The 16,461-nt window shown below is 44.1% G+C and overlaps 1 protein-coding gene across 19 annotated transcripts in view; it reads left to right on the forward strand.

Moving 5' to 3' along the window:
* LOC126299135 (uncharacterized) overlaps positions 1-16,461 on the forward strand; it is a 450,753-nt gene that overhangs the window by 324,297 nt on the left and 109,995 nt on the right. For 18 of the 19 annotated variants that reach the window (XM_049990880.1, XM_049990898.1, XM_049990882.1 and 15 more), the window contains 2 exons: positions 953-1,027; positions 6,617-6,703. In XM_049990880.1, coding sequence (XP_049846837.1) covers positions 953-1,027; positions 6,617-6,703 — 162 coding nt within the window. The remainder of the gene's footprint in view (positions 1-952; positions 1,028-6,616; positions 6,704-16,461) is intronic. The other variant, XM_049990887.1, reaches the window with a different exon arrangement.

Here is a 16,461-nt window from a genome sequence, read left to right on the forward strand (position 1 = left end):
ATATCTTCCAGCATTTTAGTCACATAAAATCCATTATACCCATGAAATGCGAACTCCCTGAGAAATGATCAAAGATAAAAATTTTAATTCTCTTCCATAAATGTATCCACAATGGTATGTCAGATGCCAGGTCATGATGACTGCTCACTCTCGTTCAAGTATCCTCAGCCATTAGTATAACACCTCCTCATTCCTCTCAACGCAAGATATTTATCTTGTCTCTGAATTTCAGCTACAATTTGCTGTGAGCCTTTATGGGCGTTCAAGTTTTCCTCTGTTACTTTCTGCATGTACAATATTAACATGTTGAGTAAATCATCTGTATTGGCCAACAGACAATGGCACCATGCTATGAGGAAACAAAGCTTTACTTCCATGTTATCCTAGTCATAACTTGTGGCACTGCATGTGTATCCAATTACTTAATCACTTGTATGATAATACAGATGCAAATAAATAGAGAAAATAACTTTTCCTTCCTAATTGTGGTGTTAACTAATTGGTTTACCAAACCCTGCTTCTTCTTTGCAAAGTTTTCTTTTTATTCCATAATTACTATGCATGCAAATTTATGTAAGCATCATTTTATCGCCATGATTTATGGTGCCAATTTTTTGTGGGAAATCTACTGTATTACTCAGATGTTTTATTTGACCTGTCTCCAGTTTTTTCATAAACAAATTCACAATGTGTGACAATTTGCTTAAAAAGAACAATTATTCTCATTTGCTTCAGATCCACAAATGATCTCCAAGTCATAAAATTGATGCCTCCCACAGCCTTCATGTTATGTTAGACTAAGAGAATATAGTATCTTCTTGCTATGTACAAGATCACACCACAGTCTATAGAAATTAACAATGTAGTCAAGTAGCCAATAAAATTTGACTGTTTTGAGTGCATACCACACCAGGTTATTAAATGATTAATTGCATGACATTCTGTATTTCAGGGACTTTCATATTCTTGGTTTGGATGGGAAAGACAAGAGTCTGAAGCAGATATTAATGAGGTTACTGATGACTGGGTATGTGTCTTTAGCATAAATCTCAATTTAGTGTGTCTGTCTTATTTTTCAGTTTCAAAGAAGATGGGCTAATGAATGGAAACGAAAGAAATAACTGATCTTAAAACATTTTTTTTTTATATTTTTTAATGCTCTTCTAAACAGAGAAAGGGTTCATACACTTCACTACTTTAAAGTAGGTTAAAAGTTAAAAATGCATGCCTAAAAATTATGGTAATCAGCATATGACCATACTTATTTTAATCATTCAGCGTGTGTAGGCATTTTTCTTACTTTGGAATTATAGATATATTGTTCATGTGCAGTGTGATGTCCATTGTTGGGTCAGCAAATAGTTGCTGTGTGTCAGGCATAAAGAAAGTTGAGGGTAATAATTGTATACACATGTGGGAAATGAGTGTACAGCATCACACACCAGAAATCAACTGAAAATGCTGAATATACAGTACATTATTTCACATAAAAAATATCACTCCATGGCAAGCAGTGAACTTTCCCTTAGCAGATGTTTTTAAAAAATTGTCCACATTTGAACTGTTCAGGTTTCAGGCATTAAAACATTGCATTCAGGCAACCCTGAAAAGGATTTGAATTCTGGATTTAGCGTTGTGAAGAAAGATAGTTGATAAAAAAAACAGTGATTCAACACTTTATTTCATTGGTCTCCACAATGTTAAAATTATTGGGAGTTGGTCTTCAACTGGCCGGCAAGCAAGAAAAGGCTCGCAGTAAATGCTTTGGTTGAATATTCATTTCTGTAACAATCATATCAAAACTGCTTATTTTTCCAACTTGGATGCCCAACATTAATTTGTTAACAATATTCTTGGATAATGAATTACTATAGATGGATGAAATACTATGTTCATTAATTTGCGACTTTTCAAATTATTTTCATTTGTAAGGATTTGCAAAAGGCAAGGCATTTTTTTCACTTCTAACCATTACTCTTCAAGATCTGAAGAACTGACTTGTTCCAATTTCAAAGTCAGCTGTAGTTGCTGTTTTATACATCAAAAATTTAACTGATAGTGAGATTTTTTATGATATTCAATTCTTATATCCAGCGATACAATTTGAAAACTTGTACTATGTACTGGTGTGTGAAATGTGAGTGTTCCTTTGAGATAACAAGAGGAGATTTACTACCTTATGTAATGGCAGAAATGAATGACTGCCACTCTGTAGCTATGTAGAGCAGAACTGTCACTACAGTAGATTTTTGACTAACTGTCTGTTACAGGAGATATTTATAATGTAAATTTGCTTTACTATACTCTTCAAATTAAATGATCTCTCTTTTGAAAGAAAGGGAGCTCACGAGGGGAATGTGATACTATTTTGAAGTTGTTATCCTCCACATTGGTAAATTATTTTGGGTATATTTCAACATGAGATAACCAAATCATACTTTCAGAATAACCTTTCTTTTTAAAATACAGATTGTAGGTGAATCAATTTAGTTAGCATCGTATTAAGACTTAGATTCTCTGTTCTTTAGATCAGAAGACAGCATCTGAATGCATTTGTAGACAGAAGCTGTAGTTCTCTTTTTACCCACTAAGGGTTGTAAGAGTGCACTGGACTTGAATAACCATCATAGTTCTGTGAAGGTACATTAACCCACTCCATAATACATATCCTGTTACAGCAAAGTGTGGTAAGATATCCTGAAGATTCAGGCTGTTTCTGTTGCCAATAATCCCTCACCATAAGTCTAACTTTTCAATAGGGAGAATTTCCATCAGATAACAACTGGGATGAGTGTACCAATGGAGCAGCAGAACAGAAAAGACTAAGTGAAGAAATGTTTGCAGAAGGAAGGAAGTGGAAGTGGCAAGCACAGCAGAAAGCTGAGAAAGAGGTAGAAAGGAATAGCAAGAATATACAAGAGTGCCGTTAACTTGGAAGTTTAGTATGACACTAGGATAGTGCACTGAGGACATGTGAAGCTAAAAACATAAAAAATGAAGTGGAAAAGTAAACTTCTAAAATTTTAATAGCACCCTGATGTCTTGCTTAGTTTATATTCGAAAATTGCTGCGTACAGCCACCTATGTGTTGCGGATAGAAGTAAACCTGCTTTCTCATTGCTGTTTGGTCAAGCACACTGTCTCTCCACTTGGGAGTTTTAGAATGGTACACTGAAAGTTCTTGAACGGCAATTTCAAGCTTAGTCTAGGATTGCCAGCAAGGGAAGTTGCTCACCAAATTGGCATTTTGAATGTTCAGCTGCTATTGTGAGACACAGAACACTAACACTGCCTTGTTGTGGTTGCCCATGTTCAGTGACACAAATTGATGGTCACTCCCTGCAAATTATGGGTCATAAATATCTTGAGGATGGTACTACAAACTGTGTGCTACCTTCTTGCAGGGATCAGAGAGGGGTATTTCTACCTAGACAGTATGCAACCACCTCCACTTAATAAATTTTGCGTGTATGCACTGATTATGAACAACAGTACAAAACCTCCAGCAGCTTGGTGTGTGAAGAAATTGGGCAAGGGAACACCTACAATGGAAGCTGAATCAGTGGTGCTGGGTTCTTGCTATGGACAAGTTGAGTTGATCTGATGGCTCAAGATCATCCTATACATTCATAGAGATGTCTATACTCTGATTAAAATTACTTTGTGATTGAGATATCAATGAGTTGAGTGGTAGTGGTCAGCCACCATCCAGTCGTAGTTCTTTCTTGAGTGCTACACTCTCTCTGTGTTGTCTGTTTTTTTAGATATGTGCAACACCTTATGAAGTGTGTCTGGGTGCCACCACCATTGCAATCTGTCAGTCACAAAGTAATTTTAATTGGAGTATAAATACCAATACATATCTCAAGCATGCAGGCCCATATGTTCAAAAAGGAGGTGGGTCTGCTGCGTTTTAAGCAAATGTCATGTAGAGATGTTACAAGCCTATTATTACTGTTGAGGGTAATTTGAGCTGTACAATCAGAATTTTTGTGATGGTTTCATTTTTCAAGTCAGTAATGCGCAAGTGCAATGTGCACACATCATCATCACTATTCTTCAGGAGACATTAATGAACTAAATGACATTGCCTATGGTATCTGCTGTCATGGTCCATACTGAGCATACTAAGGACCTGTTGGAAACTTGAAGTATGACATTGCAGAAACTCCCCTCACACACTGGATGACCTAAGAAAGCTTACTGTTGAAAAGTGCAACATTGCTTGTGTGATGTTGTCTTGACCACCTTGTGTGTCACATGCTAAGGAAGATCCAAGCATATTACAGTGCAAGGGTTGACACAGTACTCTATTGAATGTGACCCAGCAGTGGATTTTGACATCACATATGTGCAAAGATGTACACTTCTGTGCAGACTGTCTTTGATTTGGTTATTGTTTCATTTTTATTTTACAGTAACGATGTTTATGTTATAAAATTTATTGTTTTAGCTCCAAGCAATGTGCAGTTGCAGATTTGCAAACGGTGCAAAACTTTTTCTGATCCATTTATATTATAGTTAAAATTAAGTGGACTAATAGATAGAAATGGCACTGCTAAAATGGGAAAATAAAATGATGACAGAATGAAAAAAAATAATAAAACTGAAGAGCTGAAGAGAGGCGTAAGAATATGCAGAGAACAATAGTCAGAGAAGACACACAGAAAGTTGATTATGGGAAAAGGGTGATACCAATTCGCAATTCAGATGATCTGGTGTTGTAGATCAAATTCAGAGGGATTGAGGAAACTGTAAAAATCAGAGCTATGGTAAAGTACAGTGTACTTAACAAATGGGTGTGCAACTTTCCTGTTAGTTATACTTTTGTTTAGCTTCAGAAAATTCACATACTTTTAACAAATGTTTTTGTGTAGACTGCACCAAACTAAGAGTAAATATAACTTGTGAAATACAATATAATGGAAATTAATCTAACATAGCAACATGTAATAACCACGTATGTATGAGACAGAATGTTGTACACTAAGGTGTAGTAGATAGTGTAATTCACCTTATTTCCAGGATAGGAAAAAGAGAGAGTGCCTGATAGGCAGACTACATTGTGCTAAAGTGAAGCTGCAGATCTTGTATAATGACTTTTCTCTTATCCTGGATTTTTAGAAACCCAGTTTCTTCCAGTGTGGCACTGTTGATACTGTTAATGATTAATAAAAACCACCCCATCTGTGTTATTACATATTTATTGTGTTATGAGTGGTTTCGTTGTTTGAATGTCTTCAAGTTGTCTGCATTTAAACAAAACAGAAAATGAGGCTAAAGCTACAGCATCTTAATGAATAAAATAACAGTCCAATACTAAGTCCTCACCGAGTTGTGCTAGGCATGACGGAAATGATCTGGTGGTCATAGGTAATGTGAAAGACCAAATCCAAAACACTGCTCATAAACATTGTGTGGTCGATAGTAGCAATCCAGTCCGTTATTTGAGTATGCATACTGGCAGTGGATTATCAGAGCTCATTCATTGTCTCATTGACTGCAAGATAGATTTTACAGCAAGTGTATGTGTGTAAAACTGGGGAAAACTGCTATGTCTCCTATACTAAAACTTTAGTTTCAGACTTTTGAAAACTAAAACATCAGTTATTTTTAGTTATTCATAAATGAGGTAAACTGGCTTGAGAAGAAAATGTCATCATAAACATTATTTTTTTTTCCACCTTGTAAACTGCGTCTTCCGTATGGGATGGATCCACCAATGATTTAATGTAGATACTAAAGTGCAGGGCGATTTTTTTTTTTTTTTCACTTATTAAGTGTTCCAAGAGCCAGAAGTCATGTTACGTGCAACAGAAAATCTGAGGATCAACAACTGGCACAGGCCCTCGGGAATAATACAGTAATAATCAAACAATAAAAAGTCCAGGATGGAATAATGACAGTATTATTAAAAGGGTAGACACTGAGTCGCAGATAGGCACAACAGAAAGACTTCTCAGACACACATGATCACTGTCTCCAGTTTTATGTGTGTGTGAGTTGTGCTCATGCGAATGCGTGTGTTTTACACCTCAGGAGGAGGCCTTTTGGCTGAAAGTTTAAGTGTATAGCTGTCTTCTTGTTGCGCCTGTCTGCAAGTCAACACCTCATCTATATGGTGAGTAGCAGTCTGTCTTTTCAATAATACTGTCGTAATGCAGTGATAAACATACCAAGTTTGTTTTTAATCTGTGTCCAGTTACATTGGCATCTAGTCTGTGTATTGAAGTTTTATGTGATATAAATCTTTAAAGTGTCACATCAAAAACGTAACAGCTTTAAAAGAGAAACTTATGTTATTTAAAATCAAAATATGAATTTGTAATGTACATCTACTACACTTGATGTGAATGTTGTTTTCAAGAGTATGGGTTGATATTGAGATGGTACTGACCAGATGTTTGTCATATATTTTCAATAATTGCATATTAAATTGCATATTATCCTTGTGACAGAAACATCCTGTTGCATTGATGATGTCAATACTTGGCATATGTACCTCTTTGTTCTGGATACTCTGTTGGTGAGAATGTTGTAGACAACTCTGTAAATTTACACACATTTTATATTCATATACATTTCTCAGCTGCAAGTTTGTGTTACTTTGTTCCAGGAAACTGATTGTCCACCAGAAATACGGAACCCAGATGCTAACATCGAGAGAGATCTCCAAGAAACTGTAATTTCAGATGAATACATTGTGAGTATTGTTATAACTTACATGCTGTTTTATATAAAAAGGGCTCTCATTTGACTATTTGCTTCTTAACATGGATAGCTTATACTAGATTCATTAGCCTATCTCATTTAAGTAAAACACATTTAAATGTAAGATTTATGCTACAGACTCATACACAATCATTAGTATCGCTGTTTATATTACCTTCAGACTGTTGTCTTTCCCATCCACACCAAGCACACAGAAGTCCCTGAAATACAGAAATTCATGCACTTAATCATTTAATGACTTGATCTGGTTTGTTAATAAACAGTTGAATTTTATTACATCACGAGCAAACACGGCCATGCTTCGCAATTGATAAATATGTATGGTAATTCAATATACATCGTAAACTACTTCCCAGCTCCCCCCTCCTGCCCATATCCACCTCCCCCTTCTCTTTGTCCACCTCCTCCCTTCCCACTCTCTATACATCAGCTCCTCCCATATCTGCTGATGAACCCCCACCCCCTCTGTACATCTCCTCCACCCTCTTTGTGCTCGTTTATTTCCCCTCCCTTCCACTTACCCCTCTGTATGACCATGAGCATGTTTACTGTTACTGCAAATGAAACTATCATTCAGAATTGAACCCCCTGCGGTGTTCGGGGGTACGAATAGGCCCGCGGTATTCCTGCCTGTCGTAAGAGGCGACTAAAAGGAGTCTTCAAAGTTTCGGCCTTATGTGATGGTCCCCACTTGGGTTTGACCTGCCATTTTCAAAATTTCCGTTGTTAGTGCGTGCCATTTGGGGAAGGACGCCTTACGTGGTGTTTTTCTATTGGTCCATCGTGCACCTCCATATTGCATGCTATCTATTGTCGTGTGGAGGGATTTACACCCCATGTCTTCTGGGTTGCCTCCTCGTCTTGTGCGCAATCCCCTTCTTAGTGCTCACGGCAACTGTGGACCCTTTCAACACCTAAAATCCAGCACGGTAGCCAGTCCGTTGTGGTGGGGTCGCCATGTACCCTCTTGGTGGTAGCCCCCTGACCACGCAGGGATCGCACTACAGATGCCAGAGCTGTTTCCTCCCCATGCATGCCAAGGAGTATGTGCCCATCTTGTCTGGGGCACGGGGACTCCGGGCAATGGGATATCGGCCAGGTACCCGTTGCTTTGGCTGGGTGGCGCCCTTGGGGAGAGCCCTCGTTCGGAGTAGGTGGCATCTGGGCGGATGTGGCGCAATGAAGCGCAATAAATCTCACCAAGCTGGTGGTCGCACTGCCACCAGCGTCTCTAAGCGAGGCAAAATTGAATTCGATGCTGCACAATATGATCCTCAGTCGTTCCCCTCGTTGGCTGCGCCATGGGAGGGACGCAGATCTAGTGCCAAGCAGGAGCCTTATGTACCACAATACCTTGTCTGCAGCAGGACTGATGGTGACTCCTTTCTTTCGACAAAGCCTATGTTTTTTGTGGAACACCTGGAGGATAAGTTTGGGGAAGTGGCGGGTTTGTCTAAAATGAGGAATGGGTCCATCCTCCTCAAGACGTCCTCCCCAGCCCAGTCACGGGCGTTGCTCTTGTGTGATAAGCTGGGAGACGTCCCTGTTACCGTCACTCCCCACAGTAGCTTAAATATGGTCCAGGGGATTATTTACCATCGCGACCTCTTGTTACAGTCCGATGACGAGCTGAGAGCTGACTTGGAATGACGTGGTGTGCATTTTGTCCGTCGTGTGCACAGAGGACCCAAGACCAACAGGGTGGCCACCGGTGCCTTTATCTTGGCCTTCGAGGGTGCTGTATTGCCTGAGAAGGTCAAGGTAATGGTTTACCGTTGTGACGTCAAGCCATACGTCCCTCCCCCGATGCGGTGCTTCCAGTGCTGGAAGTTTGGGCATATGTCCTCCCGTTGCCCATCCAGTGCCACATGTCGAGATTGCGGACGCCCCTCTCATCCCGATTCTCCATGTGCGCCTCCGCCTGTCTGTGTCAACTGTGGGGAACACCACTCTCCATGCTTGCCGGACTGCCCCGTTCTTCATAAGGAGCGGAAGATTATGGAATTTAATACCCTGGACCGGCTTACTTATCGCGAGGCAAAACTGAAATTTGAAAGGTTGCATCCTGTCCCTCTTCAAACTTCTTATGCTGCAGCTACGTTATCGTCGCCCTCGCGGGCGGCAGTTATCGCCTCCTCTGTGCCGCCTTCAGTTGGCCCTCGGGGCCGTCCATCTCTGTCTGCCCCCCTTGTGTCTGGGGGCAAGCCTTCCTCTGTTGCCCCCTTAGCAGTTGGGGGCAAACCCCCTTCTGTCACTCCCCCCGCACATGCTTCAGGAGTGACATCTGCTCCAAAACCAGGGGGCTCGATCCCTCCCCCTCCCCCTTCTCTGCCGGCGTCGTCTCCGCCGGCGTCGTCTCTGCCGGCTCCTCTCTCGCGGAAGGGGTCCCTCGGATGTCAGCCAGTGGCTGAAGGTTCATCCACCTGCTGGTCGTAGGGCTTCTGCGTCGTCGTCAGCCTCCGACGCTCCTTCAGAGAAACTCTCCCAGCCCTCTAAGCCAAAGGACAGACGCGAGAAGAAGGACCGGAACGTGTCCAAGAAGAAGGACGCTCCGGCAGTTTCAGTACTGCCTGCTGTCAATAGCTCTGGCTCTGGGGATGCGGTGGAGATCCTCGCCTCTGCCGCGGATCTCGCCCTCACGGAACCCTCGGGGACCTCTCCTATGGACACAACGGCCGCCACCGAGCGAGAGTCAGCTGACTCTGCGGCGCCGTCTGCCTCTTAGTGGACTTAACGCCCTCCCAGTCCCTTCCTGCTTCCATTCTCCAGTGGAATTGCGGCGGTTATTTCCGCCACCTGCCTGAGCTCCGGATGGTTTTGAGTGTTTCCCCTGTTCTGTGCATTGCTCTTCAGGAAACTTGGTTTCCAGCAATGCGGACCCCTGCCCTTCGCGGTTATCGGGGATACTATAAGAACCGCGCTGACTGTCAACGAGCTTCAGGTGGAGTTTGCCTCTTTGTTCACCACTCTGTCTGTAGCTCACCAGTACCCCTTCTGACGCCTTCAGAGGCAGTCGCTGTCAGGATTGAGCTCTCGCCGGCTATTACTGTTTGCTCTGTTTACGTTCCTCCGTATGGGCAACTCCCCCGACATGTCTTGGCTGCGCTGCTGGCTCAACTCCCGCCGCCATTGCTGCTTCTGGGCGATTTCAATGCCCACAACCCTCTATGGGGTGGGACTGTCTCCGATGACCATGGTCGTGCTGTGGAGCATGTGTTGGCTCAGCTCGACCTTAGCCTCTTGAACACCGGTGCTCCCACGCATTTCAGTGTGGCCCATGGCTCGTTCTCGGCCATCGATCTCTCTCTTTGCAGCCCCGGACTTGTCCCATCCCTTCACTGGAGAGTGCATCCTGATCTGTGTGGTAGTGACCATTTTCCCATCTATTTGTCACTGCCCCAGTGTCATTCTTCTGGGCGCCTGCCCCGCTGGGCTCTCAACAGGGCTGACTGGCTGGCTTTTACTTCCGCTGCCACCATTGCTTCTCTCCCACAGGGTGACATTGACGAGGTGGTCCGTGTCTTGACCTCGTCAATTATTTCTGCGGCCGAGACTGCCATCCCTCGCTCTTCTGGACTCCCTCAGAGGAAGTCTGTCCCCTGGTGGTCGCCAGAGATTGCTGAGGCTATTCGCGACCGTAGGCGGGCTCTCCAGCGTCATAAGCGGCACCCGTCTCTGGAGACCCTCATCGCCTTTAAGAAGCTCCGTGCCTTGGCCCGTCGTCTTATTGCACGGCGTAAGCAGGAATGCTGGGAGAGGTACATTTCATCCTTGGGCTCCCGTGTCTCCCCGTCGCTCGTGTGGTCCTGCATCCGGCGGATTTATGGATACCAGACCCCTATGGGTGTCCCTGGAATCTCCCTGGACGGCGCTGTCTGCACGGACGCCGCCACCATTGCTGACCACCTTGCCACGCACTTTGCTACGAGCTCTGCGACTGCAACTTACCCTCCTGTCTTTCGCTCTCTAAAGGAGCGCGCCGAGCGGACGCCTTTATCGTACCACACACGTCGTTCTGAAAAATACAATGCTCCTTTCAGCGAGAGGGAATTCCTCGCTGCCCTCGCCAATTGCCCTGATACAGCGCCAGGACCGGACTGCATCCACGCGCAGATGCTGAAGCATCTCTCCAGGGACTGCCAGAGACACATCCTCACCATCTTTAACCGCATTTGGAGCGAGGGCGTGTTCCCGTCGCAATGGCGAGAGGGTGTTATCGTTCCCATCTTGAAGCCCGGTGCGGACCCTCTGGCAGTGGACGGCTATCGTCCCATTACACTAACCAACGTTTTGTGCAAATTGCTCGAACGTATGGTGGGGCGGCGTTTGTGTTGGGTCCTTAAGTCGCGCGGTCTCCTCGCTCCATCCCAGGGTGGCTTCCGTCAGGGCCGGTCTGCTGCGGACAATTTGGTGCGGCTGGAATCTGCTATCCGTATGGCCTTTTCCCGCCGTCAGCATCTCGTTGCTGTATTTTTTGATCTGCGGAAGGCATATGACACAACATGGAGGCATCACATCCTTGCTACGTTGTGCGAGTGGGGTCTTCGTGGTCAGCTCCCAGCTTTTCTTCAAAACTTTTTATTGCGCCGCTCTTTCCGGGTGCAAGTCGGTGCCGCCTCTAGTTCATCTTACATAAAGGAAAATGGGGTCCCGCAGGGCTCGGTGTTGAGCGTTTCCTTATTTCTAGTGGCCATTAATGGTCTGGCTGCAGCTGTGGGGTCGTCGGTGTCTCCTTCTTTGTATGCCAACGACTTCTGCATCTCATTTAGCTCAACGACTACGGGAGTCGCCGAACGCAGGCTGCAAGCAGCCGTTGGCAAGGCGGCATCATGGGCTCTGACTCATGGATTTCAGTTCTCTGCGGCCAAGACTCGAGTTATGCACTTCTGCAGGCGTCGGACGGTCCACCCTCATCCAGAACTTTACCTCGACGGTCACCTACTTGAAGTGGTGGACACTAACCGCTTCTTAGGACTCGTCTTTGATGCCCGGCTCACATGGGTTCCTCATATTACTCAGCTGAAGCAAAAGTGCTGGCAGCACCTCAACGCCCTCCGCTGCCTGAGCCATGCGTCTTGGGGTGCAGATCGCAGCACGCTGTTGCGATTGTACAGAGCCCTTGTGCAGTCCAGGCTTGATTATGGGAGCCTAGCCTATGGGTCTGCATCGCCCTCAGTGTTGACGTTGTTGGACCCCATACACCACTGTGGGGTTCGGCTTGCAACTGGTGCTTTCCGTACGAGCCCCGTGGATAGTCTGCTGGTGGAGGCCGGGGTTCCCCTGCTGCGGATTCGCCGCCACCGACTGCTCGCCGACTATGCTGTCCACGTGCATTGCTCACCGGGCCATCCCAATCATCGCCTGCTTTTCCCTGCCAGGGTCCTCCCTCTGCCCGACCGCCGACCTAGGTCTGGGCTTTCCATTGCTGTCCGTGTCCAGTCCCTGCTGTCGGATCTGGGGTCGTTCCCTCTTCTGCCGCCCTTCCGGGCCTGTGCACCCACGCCTCCCTGGTGTATGACCCGTCCGTCCGTCTGCCTGGACTTGGCACGGGAACCCAAGGACTCGGTTCCGCATGTGGCCCTCCGTCACCGTTTTCTTGCGCTCGTCGCCTCATTTTCAGGCTGTGAGCCTGTCTACACTGATGGTTTCCTGGTGGATGGTCGTCCTGCCTACGCTTTTGCTCACGCTGCCCATGTTGAACAGCGCTCCTTGCCGGCTGGCTGCAGTATTTTTACTGCAGAGCTGGTGGCCATATTGCGCGCTCTTGAGCATATGCATTCCTGCTCAGGTACGTCCATCGTGATCTGCAGTGACTCCCTGAGCAGCCTCCAGGCTATCGACCGCTGCTATACCTCTTCTCCTCTGGTATCCTTTATTCAGGAGTCTGTTTTTGCTATTAGACGCTCTGGTCGTTCGGTGGTCTTTGTTTGGACGCCAGGTCACGTTGGCATCCCGGGGAATGAACGTGTCGACAGGCTGGCCAAAGGGGCGGTCGACGCCCCCACTTTGGCGATCGGCCTCCCGGTTCGTGATTTGCAGCTGGCGTTGCGCCGTAAGGTGCTTCAGATGTGGCGTGACGAGTGGCGTAGCCTGACTTCTCCGAATAAACTGCGGGCTGTCAAGGAGACGACCGATGTGTGGCAGTCCTCCCTGCGGGCTTCTCGCAGGGACTCTGTCATCCTGTGTCGGCTCCGCATCGGCCATACCTACCTGACGCACGGACATCTTTTGCGTCAGGAGGATCCCCCCCTGTGTCAGTGTGGGTCCCGGTTGACGGTCGCCCACATTTTGTTGGAGTGTCCCCGCCTGCACATCCTCCGGCAGACTTTTAATCTCCCGGGCACGTTGCCTTTGGTTTTATGCGACGATGCCTCCATGGCTCACGACGTTTTAAATTTTATCCGTGGTAGTCCTTTTTATGGTTCCATTTAGGGGGGAGCTGTCCCTTTCCCTTTCTGTGTATCTTGTCCTCGAGTGTCTCATTGGTTGCAGATTTTAATGTGTGTATTCGGATGGTTGACTCTTTCCCAATTTTTGTTCCCATGGTCAGTCAACCAGTCTCCGACCCTCTTATTTTCTTCCGTTTCTTTCTGTCCAGTGTTCGTCTGTACTCTTCTTGTCTCTAGTGTTCGCTGACACATTGGTGTTCTTTCAGTGACTGGGGGGAGGGGCATCTCCTCCCCCCTTGGGGTTTTACCTGTTCCGTAAATTTTGTTTCGCCGGTTTTTTGGAATGGGGGACTGATGACCTTAGCTGTTTAGTCCCCCTTAAACATCCCAACAACAACAACAACATCAGAATTGAAATCACTTCAGATGAATGCATAAATCAGATTGGATCATTAATATATGGGGTACAAGAGAGATCTCTCCAGCTGCTGGATCTGTGAGCATAGTAGCTTCAAAGACAGTATTTCACATAGTTTCCATCTGCAAATGGGTAGTATTACAAAGTTTCTTATGATTCAGGATTCAGATTATGTAGTACTGCTCTGATCATAAGCCAAAAAGTAATAAATATACCCTTTTTGCTTGGTGTGTGTTCCTTGAACCACTCCATCATGCACTCCTGGCCTTGTAACATGGTGCATTATCTTATTGAAAAATGGCACGGCTATTGGGAAACATGAATGTGCTGAATGGATGTACGTGGTCTGTAGCCAGTGTATGATACTCCTTGGTCAACATGGTACCTTGCACAAGCTCAGCTGGACCAACAGATGCCCACATGAATGTTTACCAGAACATAATAGAGCCACCGCCAGTTTGTCTCCATCCCGCAGTACAAGTTTCAAGGAGCTCTCCCCATGGTAGCTGACTGATTCACACTTTCCCATTAGCATGATGAAGAAAGTGTCTGTATTCATCAGACTGTACAACACTCTGCCACTGCGTCAATGTCCAGTGCCAATGGTCACATGCCCATTTCATTTGTAGTTGTCGATGTGGTGTTAACATTGGCATGCGCATGGGTCATCGGCTGCGGAGACCCATCTTTAGGAGTGTTTGGTGCACTGTGTGTTCAGACAAACTTGTACTCTGCCCAGCATTAAAGTTTGATGTTAGTTCCACCTCAGTTTGCAGCCTGTCTTGTTCTGCCACTTTGCCCAGCTTACAACATCTGATGTCTGTGATGAGGGGTTGCCCCCCAACCCAGTGATGTCTGGATGTTGTTTCACCTTGGTTTCACCACATGTTGAAGACATTCACCACAGCACTCCTCAACACCTAACAATGCGGGTCCTGAAACACTTGTGCCAAGCCTCTGGACCATCACAATCTGCCATCAGTCAGACTTGGATAGATTGCATGCCCTCTACATTCTACACATGGACAGCATGCTCACTGATACTGTGTGCACCGCACGTGCGTCTGACTAGCGGTCATTCCTTGCCAAGTGACTGTGCTATCACCTGGACAGGTTTATATCAATAGTAGGTTGGTGGTCATAATGTTCTGGCTAGTCAGTGTATATTTATATACCATATCTATTTAAAAAAATATGTAGTCTACGTCTGTCCAAATGTTGATTGGAGTGTCATGTAAAAATTTGAAGTAAACTGGTCAGGAAGTTTTCGAGATTTTTGCTCACAGTGGATCTCTTTTCTACAATATAAACATAGTTGTATCCCCTATATATTAAAAATATATAATATATAATATATATTATATATTATATATTAATACATATTATATAATATATAATATATAATATATATATGTATAATATATAATATATATATGTATAATATAATATATAATATATCTGAACATTTATTAGAGTATTTTTCAAGAATTTGAAGTAAATCGGTGAAGTATTTTTCAAGATATTTGCTAAAAACTTTTCCCAGATGATGATGATGATGATGAGTGCCCGTACAAATTCCCAATCTGTACACAGTTCAGTCTTACCACTTTCACGAATGATGATGAAATTATGATTACAACACAAACACTAGGTCCCCGAATGCAGAAAAATCCCCAACCTGTCCAGGAATTCAACCTGGGAACCCATGATCCGAAGGAATCAGCATTAGCCACACACCAGGAGCTGTGGACAACCTTGCCCATTTATATAGTATACACATACTTATATACCATACATATTGTAAATTGTGTAGCTTGTATCCGTCCAAACAGTTATTAGAGTATAATGAAAAAATTTAAAGTAAATTGGTCAAAAACTTTTTGAGATGTTTGGTAACAACTTTAAAATGTGACTTGTCTTTATATAATAGTGAATATGTAAATAAAACAGAAAGAAACCCCCACATGGGAAAAATATATTAAAAATAAAGATTCCAAGACCCACCAAGCGGGAAAGCGCCGGCAGACAGCTGTCTGCCGGCGCTTTCCCGCTTGGTGGGTCTTGGAATCTTTATTTTTAATATAATAGTGAATAGATAGATGTGATATATAGATCTGAAAGCACACCCATTTCATGTGCTCTCCGTTAATATGTAAGAGAGGAGACATCACTGACATACATGAAAAATATATATCCGAATTTTCGGATCTGTATTGCACCCAGTACTGTACATGTTTCCTTACCTACCCAGGAAAATGGAAGTCTCTCACACTAACACTTTCTAATGATGCCATTTTTATTGTGATGATGGTGCCATCAAGTGTTCTGTCTTTGGCCAATTTTTGCTTCAATGAATGCGTTCTTGAGTGTGTTGGTCTGCTTCGTATATTCTGCATTCATACCTCACATGCTATTTTGCATAGAAGGTAGCAGAATTCCTTTATTTTGTTTCCTTTGTGGACCTCAGTTTGAATGTTCAGTTTATCACAATCTCGATTCTGCTACTCCTCATTAATTTCATATTTCTTCACTTTAGTCTCAATAAATAATAAGTGCTCATAATGCGAACAGCCTTATGAGCACTTATTGTATTCAGCAGGCCCTGTAATTCTTCCCTAGTTTCACTGACAATAGCAATTTCATCAGGAAATTTTGTCATTGACATCCTGTCACCCTGAATTTTAGTCTCACACTTAGACCTTTCTTTTATTACCATTATTATTTTTTAAATGTATAGATTGAACAGTAGGGATGAACAATAAAACCTTCTGGGTTTACAAGCTGTGTCATTTTGAATAAAACAATCAAGCTTTTGACATCTGTCTACTCCATCATCAGGAGTTGAAATTACAGACTGCTGGGACTGGCATGGTGTTCTGCTTTATATAGATTTAATGGAGCATCTGAACCTTCCATAGTGCC

This window comes from Schistocerca gregaria, chromosome X, assembly GCF_023897955.1.
Source record: "Schistocerca gregaria isolate iqSchGreg1 chromosome X, iqSchGreg1.2, whole genome shotgun sequence".
NCBI lineage: Eukaryota > Metazoa > Arthropoda > Insecta > Orthoptera > Acrididae > Schistocerca > Schistocerca gregaria.